This window comes from Sciurus vulgaris, assembly GCF_902686455.1.
Source record: "Sciurus vulgaris genome assembly, chromosome: 4".
NCBI classification, from domain to species: Eukaryota; Metazoa; Chordata; class Mammalia; order Rodentia; family Sciuridae; genus Sciurus; species Sciurus vulgaris.
This window is the reverse complement of record NC_136464.1, coordinates 57,854,655-57,870,948: the sequence shown is the minus strand read 5'-3', so window position 1 is coordinate 57,870,948 and position 16,294 is coordinate 57,854,655. Positions and strand designations below refer to the sequence as shown.

General features: G+C 40.6%; 1 protein-coding gene and 1 pseudogene across 2 annotated transcripts in view; both read left to right on the top strand.

Annotated features, from left to right (window-relative positions):
* Nucleotides 1-16,294, top strand: part of SUPV3L1 (Suv3 like RNA helicase) — a 31,615-nt gene continuing 15,321 nt past the window's right edge. The window contains exons 1-6 of the mRNA XM_079135776.1: nt 1-2,244; nt 9,736-9,813; nt 10,357-10,464; nt 12,579-12,693; nt 13,881-14,049; nt 15,906-16,017. Of these exons, the coding sequence (XP_078991902.1) occupies nt 1,977-2,244; nt 9,736-9,813; nt 10,357-10,464; nt 12,579-12,693; nt 13,881-14,049; nt 15,906-16,017 (850 nt within the window). The 5' untranslated portion in view covers nt 1-1,976. The remainder of the gene's footprint in view (nt 2,245-9,735; nt 9,814-10,356; nt 10,465-12,578; nt 12,694-13,880; nt 14,050-15,905; nt 16,018-16,294) is intronic.
* On the top strand, nt 6,684-9,728 carry LOC306658634 (ribose-phosphate pyrophosphokinase 1-like; annotated as a pseudogene). The gene has a single exon. The product of its transcript is annotated as a ribose-phosphate pyrophosphokinase 1-like (transcript).

Genomic DNA, 16,294 nt, shown 5'->3' with positions numbered 1-16,294 from the left:
CCCCCAAAACCATGCCAAAAGCTATGCAGTAATCATCCGTAAGTATAACTGTATACTACTCTCCCTCTGGAGTATTTCCACCAATGTTAACATGCTGTGGTAGGAAGGATATTTACTCCCAAGTCAGAAAAATTTAGATTAGCATCTGACTCAACCAGTTAGTAAACTGGGGCAGGTTACTTACCCAACTGAACTCTATCTGGAAAACTGGTGACAATAATATTTCTAAATGCTTGTCAGGAATATGAAGACTAAAAGGAACAACATCACTCTGGCTTTAGTTGTTTGAAATGTTAGCGTTTAGGTTTAAATGTTAGGTAAACCTCAGTTTTGGTTTCCATATCTGATCATGCAACTTTTAATTGCCTTTTCCCCTTTCACTTTCCTACTGGGGATTGAACCCAGGGGTGTTTAACCACTGAGCCACATCTCTGGCTTTTTTTTTTTTTCTTTTTAAATTTTGAGACAGGGTCTCACCAAGTGGGTTAGGGCCTTGATAAATTGCTGAGGCTGACTTTGAACTTGTGATCCCCTGCTTCCGGAGCTGCTAGGATTACATGTGCCCTCTGCACCCTGTGCCTTTTTCCTGTTTAATGCCATTTCCTTTCGTATTTGGTCACTAACTAAATTGTGTAAGAATTCCCTTGTAAATTCTTTCCATATCACACATACAATCTCTAGCATAATTACATTAACCCACCACCTTCAGCTGTTAGTATTGCTGAAGTTACAGCGGATTTCCTTTCATTTTATGTTTTTGTTTGGTCCAGTTTATCCTGGATGCTTTCTAAATTGATAATTTCTTCAAAATCTTAATTATTTGTAAACCATAGAATGAGGCCTGCCATACTGGTATTTAAAATTCTTCAATATGCCAATTCCACGGTTCAATGTATGCCTCTGCTTACATTGTTTCCTTTAATTGGAATTTACTGTATCACTACTTTATAATTTGCTTTTATCTGGCAGAAAGCTCCTTACAGCTTGGAAACTTTCTTTGAACGGTCATCCGCCTTTTCAAGTGACAAGTATTTGCATTATTTAATCTATCAGAACACATTAAATAATAGCCAAAACCAGACCAGAAATTGGTTCTCTTTGCATCCCTGCTGTCTAAATAGTATTTTGTAAATCAAAGGCTCATAGTAAATTTTTGCTGGTCCTAGTTGACACACACTGGTTCTTTAAGTTGCAATATCTCAATGTTGTAGGTATAAAGAGGATGTGAAACCTTTAACAACTTGTTTTGAGCTTCTGTGGCAGTCTCATGAGGATACAGTATCCAACTAAGACAAATGAGAACTAAACTTCGGCCCCGTACACAGCATATACCTTTGGCATGTGGTTGGGACATATGAGATGCTATAATGACGTACATCAACTGCTCACATGAAGGCCCCAGGGGCTGTTCTTAAACACGTGTCATACAAGGGCTTTACCCAGTCCAGTACAACCAAATTTCTCCGCAGTTCTTCTGAACAGTGGATCAAGTTACGTTCGTCAACGTCAGTTACCCTATTAGGAAACGAAGGTTAACAATGCAGAACTTTGGGGCAACGCTCCTTAGCTTACGAGTCCGCATGACACGTACGTGCACTCGGGATCCTCCAGCCCACGTGCTTCTGGATGCTAGCGGACCGACGCGACCTGTTTGCGTCACGTGACCAGCTGGCAGGCCCCTTCCTCCCATCTGGGACATCCGCAAAGATGCCTGATTATTTCTCCTTCTTGGGGAAAGCTGCTCCCCACCGCCAAGGAAAGAGAGAAAGTACAAGCATCCCGATGGTTTCCCCGCGGTGCTGCTGCCTCCTCGGAGAGCGAGCTGACTGAACCCCTTTTCTTTATGGGTCGGGCGTCACCTCGGGCAGCTCCTCGCTCGGGCTGGGTCTTTCCGAACCGCAGGCGGTGGCCGCTCACGTCACTGCCCGCCGCCGAGTCCCAGGGCTGCTTCAGGCTCCTCAGAGCCCGCGGCCTCGATGTCCTTCTCGCGGTGTGCCCTGCTGTGGGCTCGGCTCCCGGCGGGGCGCCAGGCAGGCCACCGCGCGGCCGTCCTCTCTGCCCTTCGCGCCCACTGCGGGCCCCTGCCCGGGGCTCTGGGGCGCGTTCCTGCCCTTGCCGCCTCCTCTGCCTCGGGTGGCTCCAAAACCCCGAACACATCTTTGTTCGTGCCGCTGACTGTGAAACCTCAGGGCCCCAGCGCCGATGGCGACGTCGGCGCCGAGCTCACGCGGCCTCTAGACAAGAGTGAGTGCGGCAGCCAGCGAGGGCGGCGGGAGGCGTCTGCCGGGCCCGGGCACGGGCCCGGGGGCAGCGGTCCCCCTTCCCCCTGGTGACCCGAGGTCCCCTCGAGCGTTGTCATCGTGCCTGGCAGTTTCTGCCTCCCTCGCAGCTTTGCAAGTCCCTTGACGATTGCGACTGTGTCTAATTCATCCTTACGTCCCGCCCCAGAGCGACCTTTCCCCTTTGACCTCCCTTCTCCCCAACTGGTTTAAAGCCTCTTGTATTGGGGACGACTCAACTTTATTCACCCCCCCACCCCGCCCCGCCTCCTCCTCTGATCCCCGCCTGCCCCAGAACTGTTGCCTTGGAGTTGGGGCAAAGGGGCGAGCAGTGAAAAGCCAGAGGACTTCTTTCAGGATTCTTTATCGTTGGGCGTGGTCGCAAATTTAAGTGTTGGGGTGCATGGTGGGGGTGGGGCGGGGAACGAGGTAGATCCTGATAAACGACTGCAATACCAGACAGAACCTGATAAAGGGGTCCTCGCCAAAGATGGGGACCATAATCACCCCAGGTTCCAGAGAGAAAGGAAAAGTCTAGCATCAGTGACCGGCAGTGGGTTTTGTCACCAAAACTAATTTTGGATGAATTTGACAGCGAGGCCTGTACATGTTTTCAAGGGGAGTTTTGGGTTATACAGCACTTTGGCTTCTGACTGATGAGGAAGGTCAGAGGTTTCCTCTGAACAAATGAAACTCAAGGACATCTAGGGGATACCACAGCTTTACTGGGCACTAGCTTTTCAGACTGTCTTCAGGGGGTTCACTAGGACAAGCAACATTATGTCCCCCACTGTAATTTAAAATACACTTTACAGCTGGCTGACATGCACACCTATAATCCCAGGGACTTGGGAAGCTGAGGCAGGAGAATCTCAAGTTTGAGACCAGCTTTAGCAACTTAGTGAGACCATCTCAAAATAAAAAATAAAAAGGGTGGGGATGTAGATCAGTGGTAAAGCACACTGGGTTCAATCCTCGGTACCAAAAGAAAGAAAGAAAGAGAACTAAAAGTAAAATATGGATTACAGCATGCTTTGGTTCAAATCTTGTTTTTCAGAGCAGTATAGTATTTTTTTCTAAAAATGTGATACCACTCATGTATATATTATTCTTTATTTTCTTCTTTTTTTGGAGACAGAATCTCATTATGTTGCCCAGGAAACCTCAAACTTCTGGGTTCAAGTTATCCTCCTGCCTCACCTCTGTAACTGGGACTTCGAGCTTACACCACACACCAGTTCTCAGCAGGACCTTTCACTTTACTTGCAGTTGGGTCCTTTATTATTTTAACAACAATTTTAATAACATAATTGTATTGTTTCTGCTTATTTTTAAATTGTAAAAACATAACATATAACATCTTAATATTTACGTGTATAGTTTAGTCATGTTAAGTGCATTCACATGTGATTCTGACTCCTAGGACCTTTTCGTCTTGCAAAATTGAAACTCAGACAACAGTTAACCCATTAAACAACAATTTCCCATTTATTTTATTTGGAAGTATATGTAATTTGTGGAATTAATTTGTCTAACTTTTTTATACTCAAATATTGATACGTTCTTCTTTCGTATAGCTCTTCCAATTTACCTGAAAATATGAACATCTTTGATGCCCCTGGTGAGAAGATAGAATGAAGACGTAGCTTGTCAGCACCAGATTTTCTTCTGGTGGAGAATCCTTAGATATCTCATGGGGTCAGCTGGGTTTTGTCTTCTTTAGCTGGGATTTGTCCAGATGAGTTGTTTTTGGCATTGCAAGAGGTACTATGGAGGATGATGAGATACTATGCTGTTGTAAGGTTACATGGTTAAGATAACATTTCCACATAGTGATTTGTACCACCAGCTGTCATAGCTGTCACTTTTCTGTCTCTTTTGCCTGCTTCTTGCCTGATAAGTTGATGTGCTGTTTCAAGGTTCTGTCCTCCATCATTTTGCCTTACTCTATACTTTTGCTATAAAGTGTCTCATTTTCTAACTCTCCCCTAAAATCAATACTTCTCTCAGACCCTTGTCTCTACCCTGGACCTCTCATTTAACCTTGACCTATGTAACTTCCTACCAGGTGGCTCCAATTGGATTTCTTACACCTTATAGTAGCATGTTCAAGGCAATGTATCTTCCCTTTAACCTGCTCCTTGTCCAGGTGCTGTGGTTAAAACCTGGTAGTTTTGATTCTTCCCATGCCTCACCTCCCACATTTAACGGAAAGTCCCGTTGACAATTGTTGTTGATTCTGTCTCTGTCTCATAAATATTGAATCCATTCACTTCTTTTCCACTGCAGCCAATTTTGCTTAAAGTTGCAGCTTCTGTCTTGGGCTGGACCATTGGAAATAACCCCTTACATGTCTCCTCAAATACCTTTCATCTCTCTAGTCTATTTTCTTTTTGGTACCGGAGATTGAAGCCCAGGGGTGCTTAACCTCTGAGCCACATCCCCAACCTTTTTTTGTATTTTATTTAGAGACAGGGTCTCACTGAATTGCCTAGGACCTCACTAAGTAGCTAAGGCTAGCTTTGAACTCGAGATCCTCCTGCCTCAGCCTCCCAAGCTGCTGAGATTTTAGGTGTGTGCCACCATGCCTGACTTCTAGTCTATTTTCTACTTGCAGTCAGTGTTCTGCATTTTTTGGGGGGTGGGGGGGGATGCTGGGGATTGAACCCAGGGCCTTGTACTTGACAGGCAAGCACTCTGTGAATTAAGCTATATTCCCAGCCCCCCAGAATGTTCTTTTAAAAAAGATTGACTCCTGTTGCTCTTCTGCTAAAAAATTGTATTATATTTTTTCATTAGCTCTAGTTTAAAATCATTCCCAAGTCTTAATATGGCTGGTAAGACCCTGCCTGACCTGATGTGGCTCCTCTCCCAGCTTCATTGCTGGCCACTCTCCATGCTTAAGCCATATGTATGACGTACATGTGCGTCTGCTCCAGGCCTTTGAAATATACTGCTGCCTCTGTCTGAGTCCCCCTGTAGTGCCTTCATTTTAGAATTTAACTTGACAAATAGTTGTTTATAGTTGTAGTGTACGATGTGATACTTTGATATTTGTTTATATTGTGGAATAATTAAGTTAATTAACAAATTCTTCTCCCTACACACTTTTTGTTTTTAAAAAAGAAAAGCATAAGAGGTTTATTTAGTGAAATGGAAGTTATACTCCAAGGTGCATGGAGCATACCTCTTCCAGGAGAGGAAATGGCTCACGCTTATTTTGTGTGTATGGTGATAACATTTAAAATCTTCTCTTAGCAATTTTGAAACATATAATAACATGATTTATTATAGTTTCCTTTTTGTGTAATAGATCATGAAAACTAATTTCTTCTGTCTCAAACTTTGTACCCTTTGGTGAATATCTTCACTTCCACCTTCAACCTACTCCTGCCAGTCCTGGTAACTGCCACTCCACTCTCTACTTCTCTGGCTTGGCTTTTTTGGATTTCACATATAAGTGATTACATCTAGTATAATGTCCTTATGTATAAGTGATTATATTTAGTATAATGTCCATATATATATATATGTATATATACACACACACGCACACATATATATGTACTATATATCTATATATATACATACTATATACAAACTTTATACACATAAATATACATACAAACTATATACACAGATATAAATGTACACATATATACATATATATATAAATAGTTGTATATAGTTATGTACAATGTGATGTTTGGATATGCTTGTATATATAACTATGTTCCATATATAAAATAGATATGGACACCTAGATTGCTTCCATAGCTAAACTGTTGCAAATAATACTGCAGTGAGCATAGAAGCACAAATATGTCTTTGCATACTGATTTAAATTCCTTTGACTGTATATCTGAATCATAACATAACACTGCATATTAGTCACAGAAAATAGTTTTGCTCCATCTGCAGTTTGTATGGAGTTTATAGGTCAGCAATTAAATATGCTTTTTCCTAATCTTTGTGGTTTTTTGGTCACTGATTATTTTTCCATCTTTGATACAAAGAAACTGTTTCTAAAAAAAGAAAAGAAAAAAAAAGAAACTGTTTCTCTCACTAGATGCAAAGTAACAGAAGCCCAGAAATATCCTGATAGTTGCCTGTGGTCCAACCCAAGGAGTGAGTGTGTGAATGTGTGTGCATATGTCTGTGGGTCTTTTTTTTTTTTTTTTTTTTTTTTGATGCTGGGGATTGAACCCAGGGCCTTGCGCTTGCAAGGCAAGCACTCTACCAATTGAGCTATCTCCCCAGCCCGTCTGTGGGTCTTATATTCAGATGTGGGCAAATCTAGTGGCTAGACCAGCAATTTTGTGATTCTATTATGTAAAACAGTTTTGTTAGTAGGATGTTTTTTTCAGGCTTAATTTCAGTGAGTGCTGAGTGTGTCATGCACACTTGTAATCCCAGTGACTTAGGAGGCTGAGACAGGAGAATTAACACCGGCCTCTGCAATTTAGTGAGGACCTTAGCAACTTAGTGCGACCCTGTCTCAAAATAAAAAGAGCTAGGGATATGGCTGAGTAGTAAATTGTCCCTGGGTTAAATCCCCGGTACTGTAAATTAATTTTGAAAGGGCTGTGAATGTGTCTCAGTCATAGAGTGCCTTTGGGTTCAGGGTAAATTGTTTATTCATAGTGGCATGTCACCTTGACAGATTTGTCTAATTCAGCCTCCCCTGTAGCCTAGAAATTTCTGTTACTCTTTATTTTTTTTGCAGTACTGGGGATGGAACCCAGAGCTTCAAGTAACTTTCACTTTTGTGAGGTAACCCCTTTTCAAAATTGTTCTGGGCCCTGGGCTCAGCTAATCCAGGTGAATGGGATGTGGGCTTCCCCACTGATCTACTTCCCCAGACCTGGGTAATTTAGAGCCAAGTGAAATGTCAGATGGCAGAGAAGCAACACAAAGTGGTTAGTATTAAGTCTCTGGCATCCACTTCAGTTCTGGTCTTTGCAGCAACGGTGATTGCTGAGCAAAGAGCACCTAGGGTAGTTACCCAAGATGCTGAATATTGAAATCTTCAGTAGCACCTCCCCATTGGGACTTATTCCCAGAAAATTGCTGACCCCTTGGGCCTGGAGCTGGCCAGGGTGGTGACTAAGAAATTCAGCAACCAGGAGACCTGTGTGGAAATTGGTGAAAGTGTAAGTAGAGAAGAGCCTGTGTTCAGAGTGGTTGTGGTGAAATCAACAACAATCTGATGAAGCTTCTGATCCTGGTTAGTGAATGCCTGCAATATTGCTTCAGCCAGCCAGGTTACTGCAGTCATGCCATGTTTCCCTGGTGCCCAGCTGAATAAGGAGTACAAGAGCTGGGTACCAGTCTCAGCCAAGCTTGTCACAAATATGCTGTCTGTAGCTGGTGCAGGTCATGCTATGACCAAAATTTACGTGCTTCTCAAATTCAGGGCTTTTTTGATATCCTAGTGGACAGTTTGTGTGCAGAGCCAGCTGCCCTGAAGTGGATTAGGGAGAATATCTCTGGGTGGAGGAACTGCCCTGTTGTGTCACCTGATGCTGATGGAGCCAAGAGTGTGCTCTTCTTTGCAGACTGGTTGAATGTGGACTTTGTCTAGATTCACAAGCAACGGAAGGCCAGTAAAGTGAAATGCATGGGGGGGGGGGGGGGCGTGAAGAATCTGGTGGCTATCCCTGTGGATGACACGGCTGATGCTTGTGGCACAGTTTGCCATGTGGCTGACAAACTTCTTTCCGCTGAAACCACCAGAGTTAATGTTGTCTTGACTCATGAATCTTTTCTGACCCAGCCATTTCTTGCATCAACAATGCACGTTTTAAAGCAGTAATGGTTATGAATACCATACCCCAGGAGGCCAACGTGAAGCATTACTCCAAAATACAGGTGATTGACATCTCTGTGATCATTGCAGAAGCCATCAGGAGAACTCAACATGGGGAATCTCTTTTCTACTTGTTCAGCTATGTTCCTTTATAAACATAAAGAGACATTTTAAAAAGTAAAATCAACCCCACTCCTCCTTTTTCCTTGGCATTTGATGACAATTCAGCAGAAGACCCAGCTTGCTCCAGTATGTAAATGAGTGTTTATTATAAATTGGAGAAAGACAGATTGAGATCAACTGCTGGGATGTCTCACCTGTATTGTCTCATTTTAGCTTCCTTAATGATTTTGTGAACCTTGCAGCTTTAACTGGAGTTCAGCTGCTGTAAGAGTTCAGACTTCTGAGGGTGTTGAGTGAGGCAGTTTGAATGCTTGGGGATGCTCGTCTGTATGTGAATCATGGGGATTTTCTTTGTCAGAATAGCTAGAAATGAAGTGGCTCATGTGTGACAAGTTATCTAAGGTCTATGCTAAATTAACAGCAAGGACCCTGGCAACCCCAAGCCTGTTCTTTGTAGCTGAGCAAGCTACCTGTAAGGCAGGAGCAGGCAGCTCAGCCTGAAAAACTGGTGGGTGGGATCATGAGGGTGGGAGAGGGTAGCACAGTGCAGCCAATGTTTCTTGGGAGGAAGAAGCCTGTTCCATCATTATCTGCTAAACCACATAGCTTGGATTCTCCATTTTATCTGTTCCTTTCCATGACTTTACTTCATCCATTTTTTCCTGGCCAAATATCCAAACAATTACTGTACCATAGTCTTCTGGAACACAAACCTGCTTCCTGCTATGTAATTGTTAACATTCACATTAGATAATTTGTTTAATCTTCCTTAGCCTACTTCCACTGTGGTCATAGGTTTTAGGTGGCGGCATAGTACCTTTTAAGTATTTAATTTTCATTTTCATTCCTGGAATCTGTTTGGCTTCTCCAGTGACCTGACATTTCAGTTAAAAGATTAATGTTATTGTCTTTTGTAGAGGAAACTAATAAAGTATCAGTGTGTGTGATTTGGGGGTCTAAAAAATTACTCTAATTATTAGGAAGTTCTTATGTAAATTTCACTGGAATCAGCTTCCCTTACCTCCCACTGACTTGACTTACGCCATGTAGAACAGAAATGAGAGGAACATGTTCTTAAAATCATCTTCTCCAAAAAAAAAAAAAAAAAAAAAAAAAAAATCATCTTCAAATGAAAGATCATCCCAGCTCCTTTAGTCATTTGCATGAAGGCATGATGATCTGATCTTTGCCAGACTGGTTGTCTTTCTGGATGCGTTTTAGCTGTTTACTATTTACTGTGCAGAGTGGTTGTAAGTAAATGAAACAACATGATTATCTAAAAGTGACTTGGTGAAAGCCAGAGCCCAGCTCTGAATCCATTGCACCTTGCCCATTTCCTCTGCAGTATAACAGGAGTATTGCATTATTTGACTGTCATTTTTCTGGATATTCTGTTGCACATTAACCCTTAAAGAGGATCAACTAAAATCTTCAACTTCTTATGTATTATGACTTCAAGTTTCTTTTGCCATTCGGTCATTTCTCTAAAATAGGAAATTAATGTTGAATTTTTATGTCTTCCAGATGAAGTAAAGAAGATTTTAGATAAGTTTTATAAGAGGAAAGAAATTCAGAAACTGGGTGCTGATTATGGACTTGATGGTAAGACCAATAATCTCTTTATTTATTTATTTATTTATTTATAGATAAACCCACTGCCTCTTTTTTATTTATTTATTTTTATGTGGTGCTGATGATTAAACCCAGTGGCTCACACATGCTAGGTGGGTGCATTACCACTGAGCAACACTCCAACCCCCCCATATCTTTATAGAGATGTTGTATTACTTTGTGTAGCTTCGTATAGCTTTTTCAGTGTTATGCAGGACCCTATATGGCCTGGAAGTAAGGATACAGTTGTAGTCTGGAGACAAGCCTTTGACCATTGCTTCTTCTAGGGCAGGAACTGGCAAGACCCACCTGGTGAGCCAGACTACATGGCCTCGGAGCTGCCTGGTCAACTTTTCTTCCTGTTGTGCTAGTTTTTCAGCTTTAGCCCAGATCATAATTAAACCAGCTGAATTATAAAAATAGTTAACAATATAGAAATGCTTTGATGAATTTGGTGTGACACATATGTGTGCTTTTAAAATGAGAACTGAAATGAAAACTAAGCCTTACATATTTTGATTTTGTTTTCTGTAGCTCGTCTCTTCCACCAAGCTTTCATAAGCTTTAGAAATTATATTATGCAATCTCATTCCTTGGATGTGGACATTCACATTGTTTTGAATGACATTTGCTTCAGTGCAGGCAAGTCTTTACAGAATTTTGAAAATCCTGTTTCTTCCCATACTTCATGTTTATTCTCTAGCAGGGCTTATTTGTTTTATAATATGTCTTGGTAACATCCTCTGTAAATAATTCAGTGTTCAGATAGGAAGCCTTTTAGTCACTTTTCTTTTATATTGGGTCCCTCAACTAGTTATTAAGTCATGAAGATGTCTTAGATTGGAACTTTGATCTGTCATCTGCTTTCTACTATGTCTTAGCATAGGCCACAATGGAATGAGTTCTCACTAGATAGAATTAGTGCATAGAAGTTTCTGCCACTGGCTTATTTCTCCCTCATGTCAGGATAAAGTTCTTGCTATAAAAGAAAAAACAAAAAATAAGAACATCATTTTGTTCCATATATGTAATTATGTAAATATTCACATATTATTATTATTTGGTGGTATTGGGGATTAAACTCAGTGCTTTCTGCATGCTAAGCAAAGACTCTACCCCTGAGATACATCCCCAGCCCTTTTAATGTTATTGTGAGACAGAGTCTTATCAAGTTGCCCTGGCTAACCTTGAATTTGCAGTCCTCTTGCCTCAACCTTCCAATTGTCTAGCATGTGCCACTATATCTGGCTGGCTTTTTATATAAATATACATATATGTATATATAAAATAAAAATGGATAATATTCCATTGGGGCTCATCTATCTATCTATCTATCTATCTATCTATCTATCTATCTATCTATCTATCTAATTTATATATATATTTTTTTGTACCAGGAATTGAACTACCCAGGGGTGCTCAACCACTGGGCTACATTCCCCAACCCTTTTCTATTTTGAGGCAGGACCTCACTAAGTTGCTGAGGTTTGGACTTGTAATCCTTCTGCCTCAGCCTCCTGAGTTGCTAGTATTACAGGCGTGTGCCACCATGCCCAGATAATTTTTGAATATGTTTTACTCTTAGACATTTACCTTGTGCTAGACACTGAGGGAAATCTGTATACAAAGTAGAACCTGAACACGTCCTACTGTCCTCTCAGAGCTGCTAAGTTGTGGAGAATTCTTGCTGAGTACTCAATTTACTTTCATCTTTTGTCTGTGTGGTCTTTTTTATTTTTATTTATTGATTTTTTTTTTTTTTTTTTTTTTTTTTTTTGTGGTGCTGGGAATTGAATCCAGGGCCTTGAACTTGTGAGGCAAGCACTCTACAAACTGAGCTGTATCCTCAGCCCCTTCTGTGTGGTCTTTTGTTGTTGTTGTTGGTTTTGTGGGATCCAACTCAGGGCCTCATGCATTTTAGGAAAGCACTGTGCCACTGAGTTACATCCCCAGCTCCTCTGTGTGGATTTTGAAGATTAAAAAAAAAAAAAAAAAAGTTTACACTGATCTGGAGATATAGCTCAGTAGAAGAGTGTGTGCTTAGTATATGCAATTCCCCAGTCTTCCACCTACTGTCAAAAAAGTTTGCATTTTATCTCTCTTCATATATCTGCAAGCCTTCTGTCTAATGTGTATGTGTAGGTTCTTTATTCACTTTATTTTTTGTGCTGTTGGGGAATCAAACTCAGGGCTTATGCATGCTAGGAAAGTGTTCTACCGTTGATCTATATATAATAATACCTTTTTTTTTTTGGTACCCAGTAGCACTTAACCGCTGAACCACATCCCCAACCCTGTTTTGTATTTTATTAGAGACAGGATCTCACTGAGTTGCTCAGCACCTCACTTTTGCTGAGGCTGGCTTTGAACTGGAAATCCTCCTGTCTCAGTCCCCTAAGCTGCTGGGATCAGGCACGTGCCAGTGTGCCCAGCTAAACCATTCTTTATTCTTGTTAAATTAAAAAAAGAAAAGAACCAAAGGGTTCAAGTTGTTCTTTTTTTTTTTTTTTTTTTTTTTTGCGGTGTTGGGAATTGAACCCAGGGCCTTGAGCTTGCAAGGCAAGCACTCTACAAACTGAGCTATATCCCCAGTCCCAAATTGTTCTTAATTTAACTTTCACAGTGCTAATCTTGCCAGTTGTACTGGAATCGTAGAATGTAGTGGTTGATAGCTAGTTTTCCTTTTTCTTAAGGAAAAAAGTTTTGCTCATTTTGATTGTGGATTGCGCATGTTAATGCCCTGTTTTATTTTCTAGCTCATGTGGATGATTTATTTCCATTTTTCTTGAGACATGCCAAACAAATATTTCCCATGTTGGAATGTAAGGATGATCTACGTAAAATCAGTGACTTAAGATTACCACCAAACTGGTTAGTCCATTCATTTGTGGAATTTAAATTTTCCGTTTCTAATTTGGGGAGACTATTACTATGTATTTTTGTATCTTGTGCTAGAAGGCAAATTATAAGGAGTCTGCACAGTATTGTCTATTCTGTTAGGATGATATTTTCTCTTGATCCTGATCAAGCATGGGCTTATTTTTTCCTATGACAGATCTGAACCTACGACAGATCTGAAGCAGCCTGAGTAGGGTGCTGGCCTGTGTCTGAGCTGTGGCCTTCCTGCAGTCAGCTGAACTTCTGGGTGTTCGTAAATACTCAGTTCTCTCCCCTGTGGCTAGAACACCTGCATCTTCTAGCTCTTCAAGACCTCTTGGAAACTTTCTGCTCAAACCCTCGCTAGGCTGCTCTCTTGAATGCCCTGCCATTTCTCATCTTGCCCACGTCAGTCAGGCTATGGCCAAGGACCCACAGGAGACCACTCCAGAGACTTCAGGGATCCCTACTCTCTGCACCTTTTCTGCTCTTCCACACTCTGCCCTTTAAATTCTAGCTGCCTCAGCAGCTCTGAACTTGACCTCTGTGTTCTGCTCGGGGTCCATTCCCTGTGCCCTACTGGGATGCAGTAAGGCTCATCTTCAGTGTCCCCTCCTTTCAGGGGTTGTGGTCTTGCACTGCCAGTTCCACATGTCTGCGAACAGCTGCTGCATGTATTTGGCCCAGTTTTGAATTTGCTTATGAGGGCAGTGCAGGTGCACTCACTGTTAGGCCGTCCATCATGACCAGAAGCAGAAGACTCAGTGATTATAATAGTTTGTATTGAATTCAGAGACCTGGGAATATGTGCTTTTAGGTTCATGTGTTTACAGCTGTGGGAATGATGTGAACATATCTGTGGAGCAGAGAGCAGTTTAAACTTATTTTTAGTAGTAACTCTGAAGGAAAACAGATTTATGCAGTGGGAAAATACCCAAGACATTAATTTGTATTTGGGGTTTTCTGTCCTCTGTTTAGTTAATACCATTCTTGGAAAACAGTAATTACTTTAATGTGCATATGAAACCATTACTTAGTTTTTCAAAGACTCTAACTCGTGAATGTTAAGAGGATGTTTTTGTGGGGTGTGTTTTTTTTTTTTTTTTTTTTTTCAGTTGGTATCTTTGCCAGGGTGGTATTGAGGTTAATGAAATTAAACTGTTTACCTACTCATGTTTTAGGTACCCAGAAGCCAGAGCCATACAGCGAAAGATAATATTTCATTCGGGTCCCACAAACAGCGGAAAAACTTACCATGCAATCCAGAAATACTTGTCAGCAAAATCTGGAGTATATTGTGGCCCTTTGAAATTATTGGCACATGAGATCTTCGAAAAGAGTAATGCTGCTGTCAGTCACTAAATATTTGCTCCTTTTCTCTTGTTCCATTTTCTTTTGGGGGGATAAAGTTGGACATGGGTAAAAGAAAGATGTAGTAATTTACTGTTAACAAATGTTACTTTGTTTCTTTGCACCTGGGAAACTATTGATTGTAAGAGGTGTCATTATTATATGTGTAATTAAGAAAGAAAAAGGTGCTGGGCCTGGTGGCAGACACCTGTAATCCTAGCAGCTCGGGAGGCTGAGGCAGGAGCATCTCACATTATAGGCCAGCCTTAGCAACTTAGTGAGGCCCTAAGCAATTTAATGAGACCCCTGTCTCAGAATAAAACAGGGCCGGGGATGTGGCTCAGTGGTTAAGTGCTCCTGAGTTCAATCCCTGTACCAAAAAAAAAAAAAAAAGAAGAAGATGCTGCTAATTTAGCTATGACCTGGTGTCAGTACATGCATTGTGATATTAGAGATACTAAAAATGTGAAAATGAACAAAATAGAATGAGTGAAATATTGAAATACAGAATGAATGAATATTTTATACATAGAAATGCAGAGTGACATGTAAATAACTTTGAAATCACTACCCACCTGTACAAATCCTAGCTCGCTTCATTTATTTTTATTTTTTTGGTACTGGGGATTGAACCCAGGGACATTTGACTGTCGAGCCACATCCTCAGGCCTTTTTTTTTTTTTTTTATTTTGAGACAGGGTATCACTAAAGAGCTTGGGGCCTCACTAAGTTGCTGAGGTTGGCCTCAAACTTGTAATTCTCCTGCCTCGGCCTCCCCAGTCATTGGGATTACATGTGTGTGCCACCACACCTGGCTGAAACTACTTGTTCAAAACGTAAAGGACTAAAGCTCTGTAATCTGAAGCATCATTTCACTAAATGGGCCCCATTTTGGCTCATTATTTCATTAGAACTTTATGATGTGAAATTAACCAGTTTTGGTTAGGTAATTTGTATTCTTTTTTTTAAAAAAAGAATTTGGGTATATAATGCTTCTATCCATAAATATTTGAGAACATATTTACTCAGAACAAAAACTTTTTTTTTTAAACATAACCACAGGCTATTTATCTGAAGCAGGATAAATCATTTAATATGATAGAGTACTATTATTTAATGTAGTCCGTATTCAGAATCTGTCAGTTGTCTCTCGCTCTCCTCTAGGACCCCATTCAAGGTTTCCCACTGTACTACTTCATTGTCATTTCTCTGGTTTCCATTAATCTGGGATAATTCCTTTGTCTTTATAACATTTGTACTTTTAGAAAGACTACAGGTCAGTTCTGTTGCAAACTATTGCTCAGTTTGGATCTGTCTGATATTCCCTTATATTCGACTCAGATCACTTAGGTGGTGACCAGAGCCCTCCAAGTTTGGATTTCACCAAAAGTCCTTTGTTCTGGGTAACGCCTCAGTCCTGGGCAAGCCAGATGTTTGATCACCCTCTTACACCATGGCATTGGCATTATCCTTCTCAGGGAATTAGATTAGGAGCTCTTTATATTCTTAAATTTCATTTTTAGTATTCTTTATACTTTTTTTATTTTTAGTATTCTTGAGTATGGAAACAATCGTGTTTAATAACTCCAATAGTAAGGAAGTGAAACTGCTTCAGTTTCTTATATTCTTATTGAGAATTTTAGTTGATTAGAGATATTTCCAGTTTTACCTACATCATATAAGAAAGTAGCTCTTATTTCATTTTTTATAAAAAAAGAAAAGAAAAAGCATTGGGAATATTTTGATTTCAGCTGTTAAGTAAATTCGATGGTAATGAAGAAAATAGACATCCAAAACTACTTTTTGCTGTTGTTTTCAAGGTAGAAATACGTCTAGCTTTCTTTTTGTCATTCCAGGGTGTGCCATGTGACTTGGTGACAGGTGAAGAGCGTGTGACAGTTGAGACAGATGGGAAACAGGCTGCCCACGTTGCTTGTACTGTTGAAATGTGCAGTGTAATGACACCTTGTATGTATACACCATTTAAAAACTGACTTGTATGTATATACCATTTAAAAACTGGTTTTTATTTTAAAATCTGGTTGAACTTGTGAAACATGATTCTTATTGTGAAAAAACATTATATACCTAGAAAAAGAATAGTATGACAAATGCTCCCTGCACCTATAATAAATACCAAGCATTGTCATGCTTACTTCTATATGTAAATTCCCTTTTTCTTTTCTGTTTGTTTGGTTTTTTTTTTTTACATTCTGTTTTTTTGGTACTAGATATTGAACTCAGG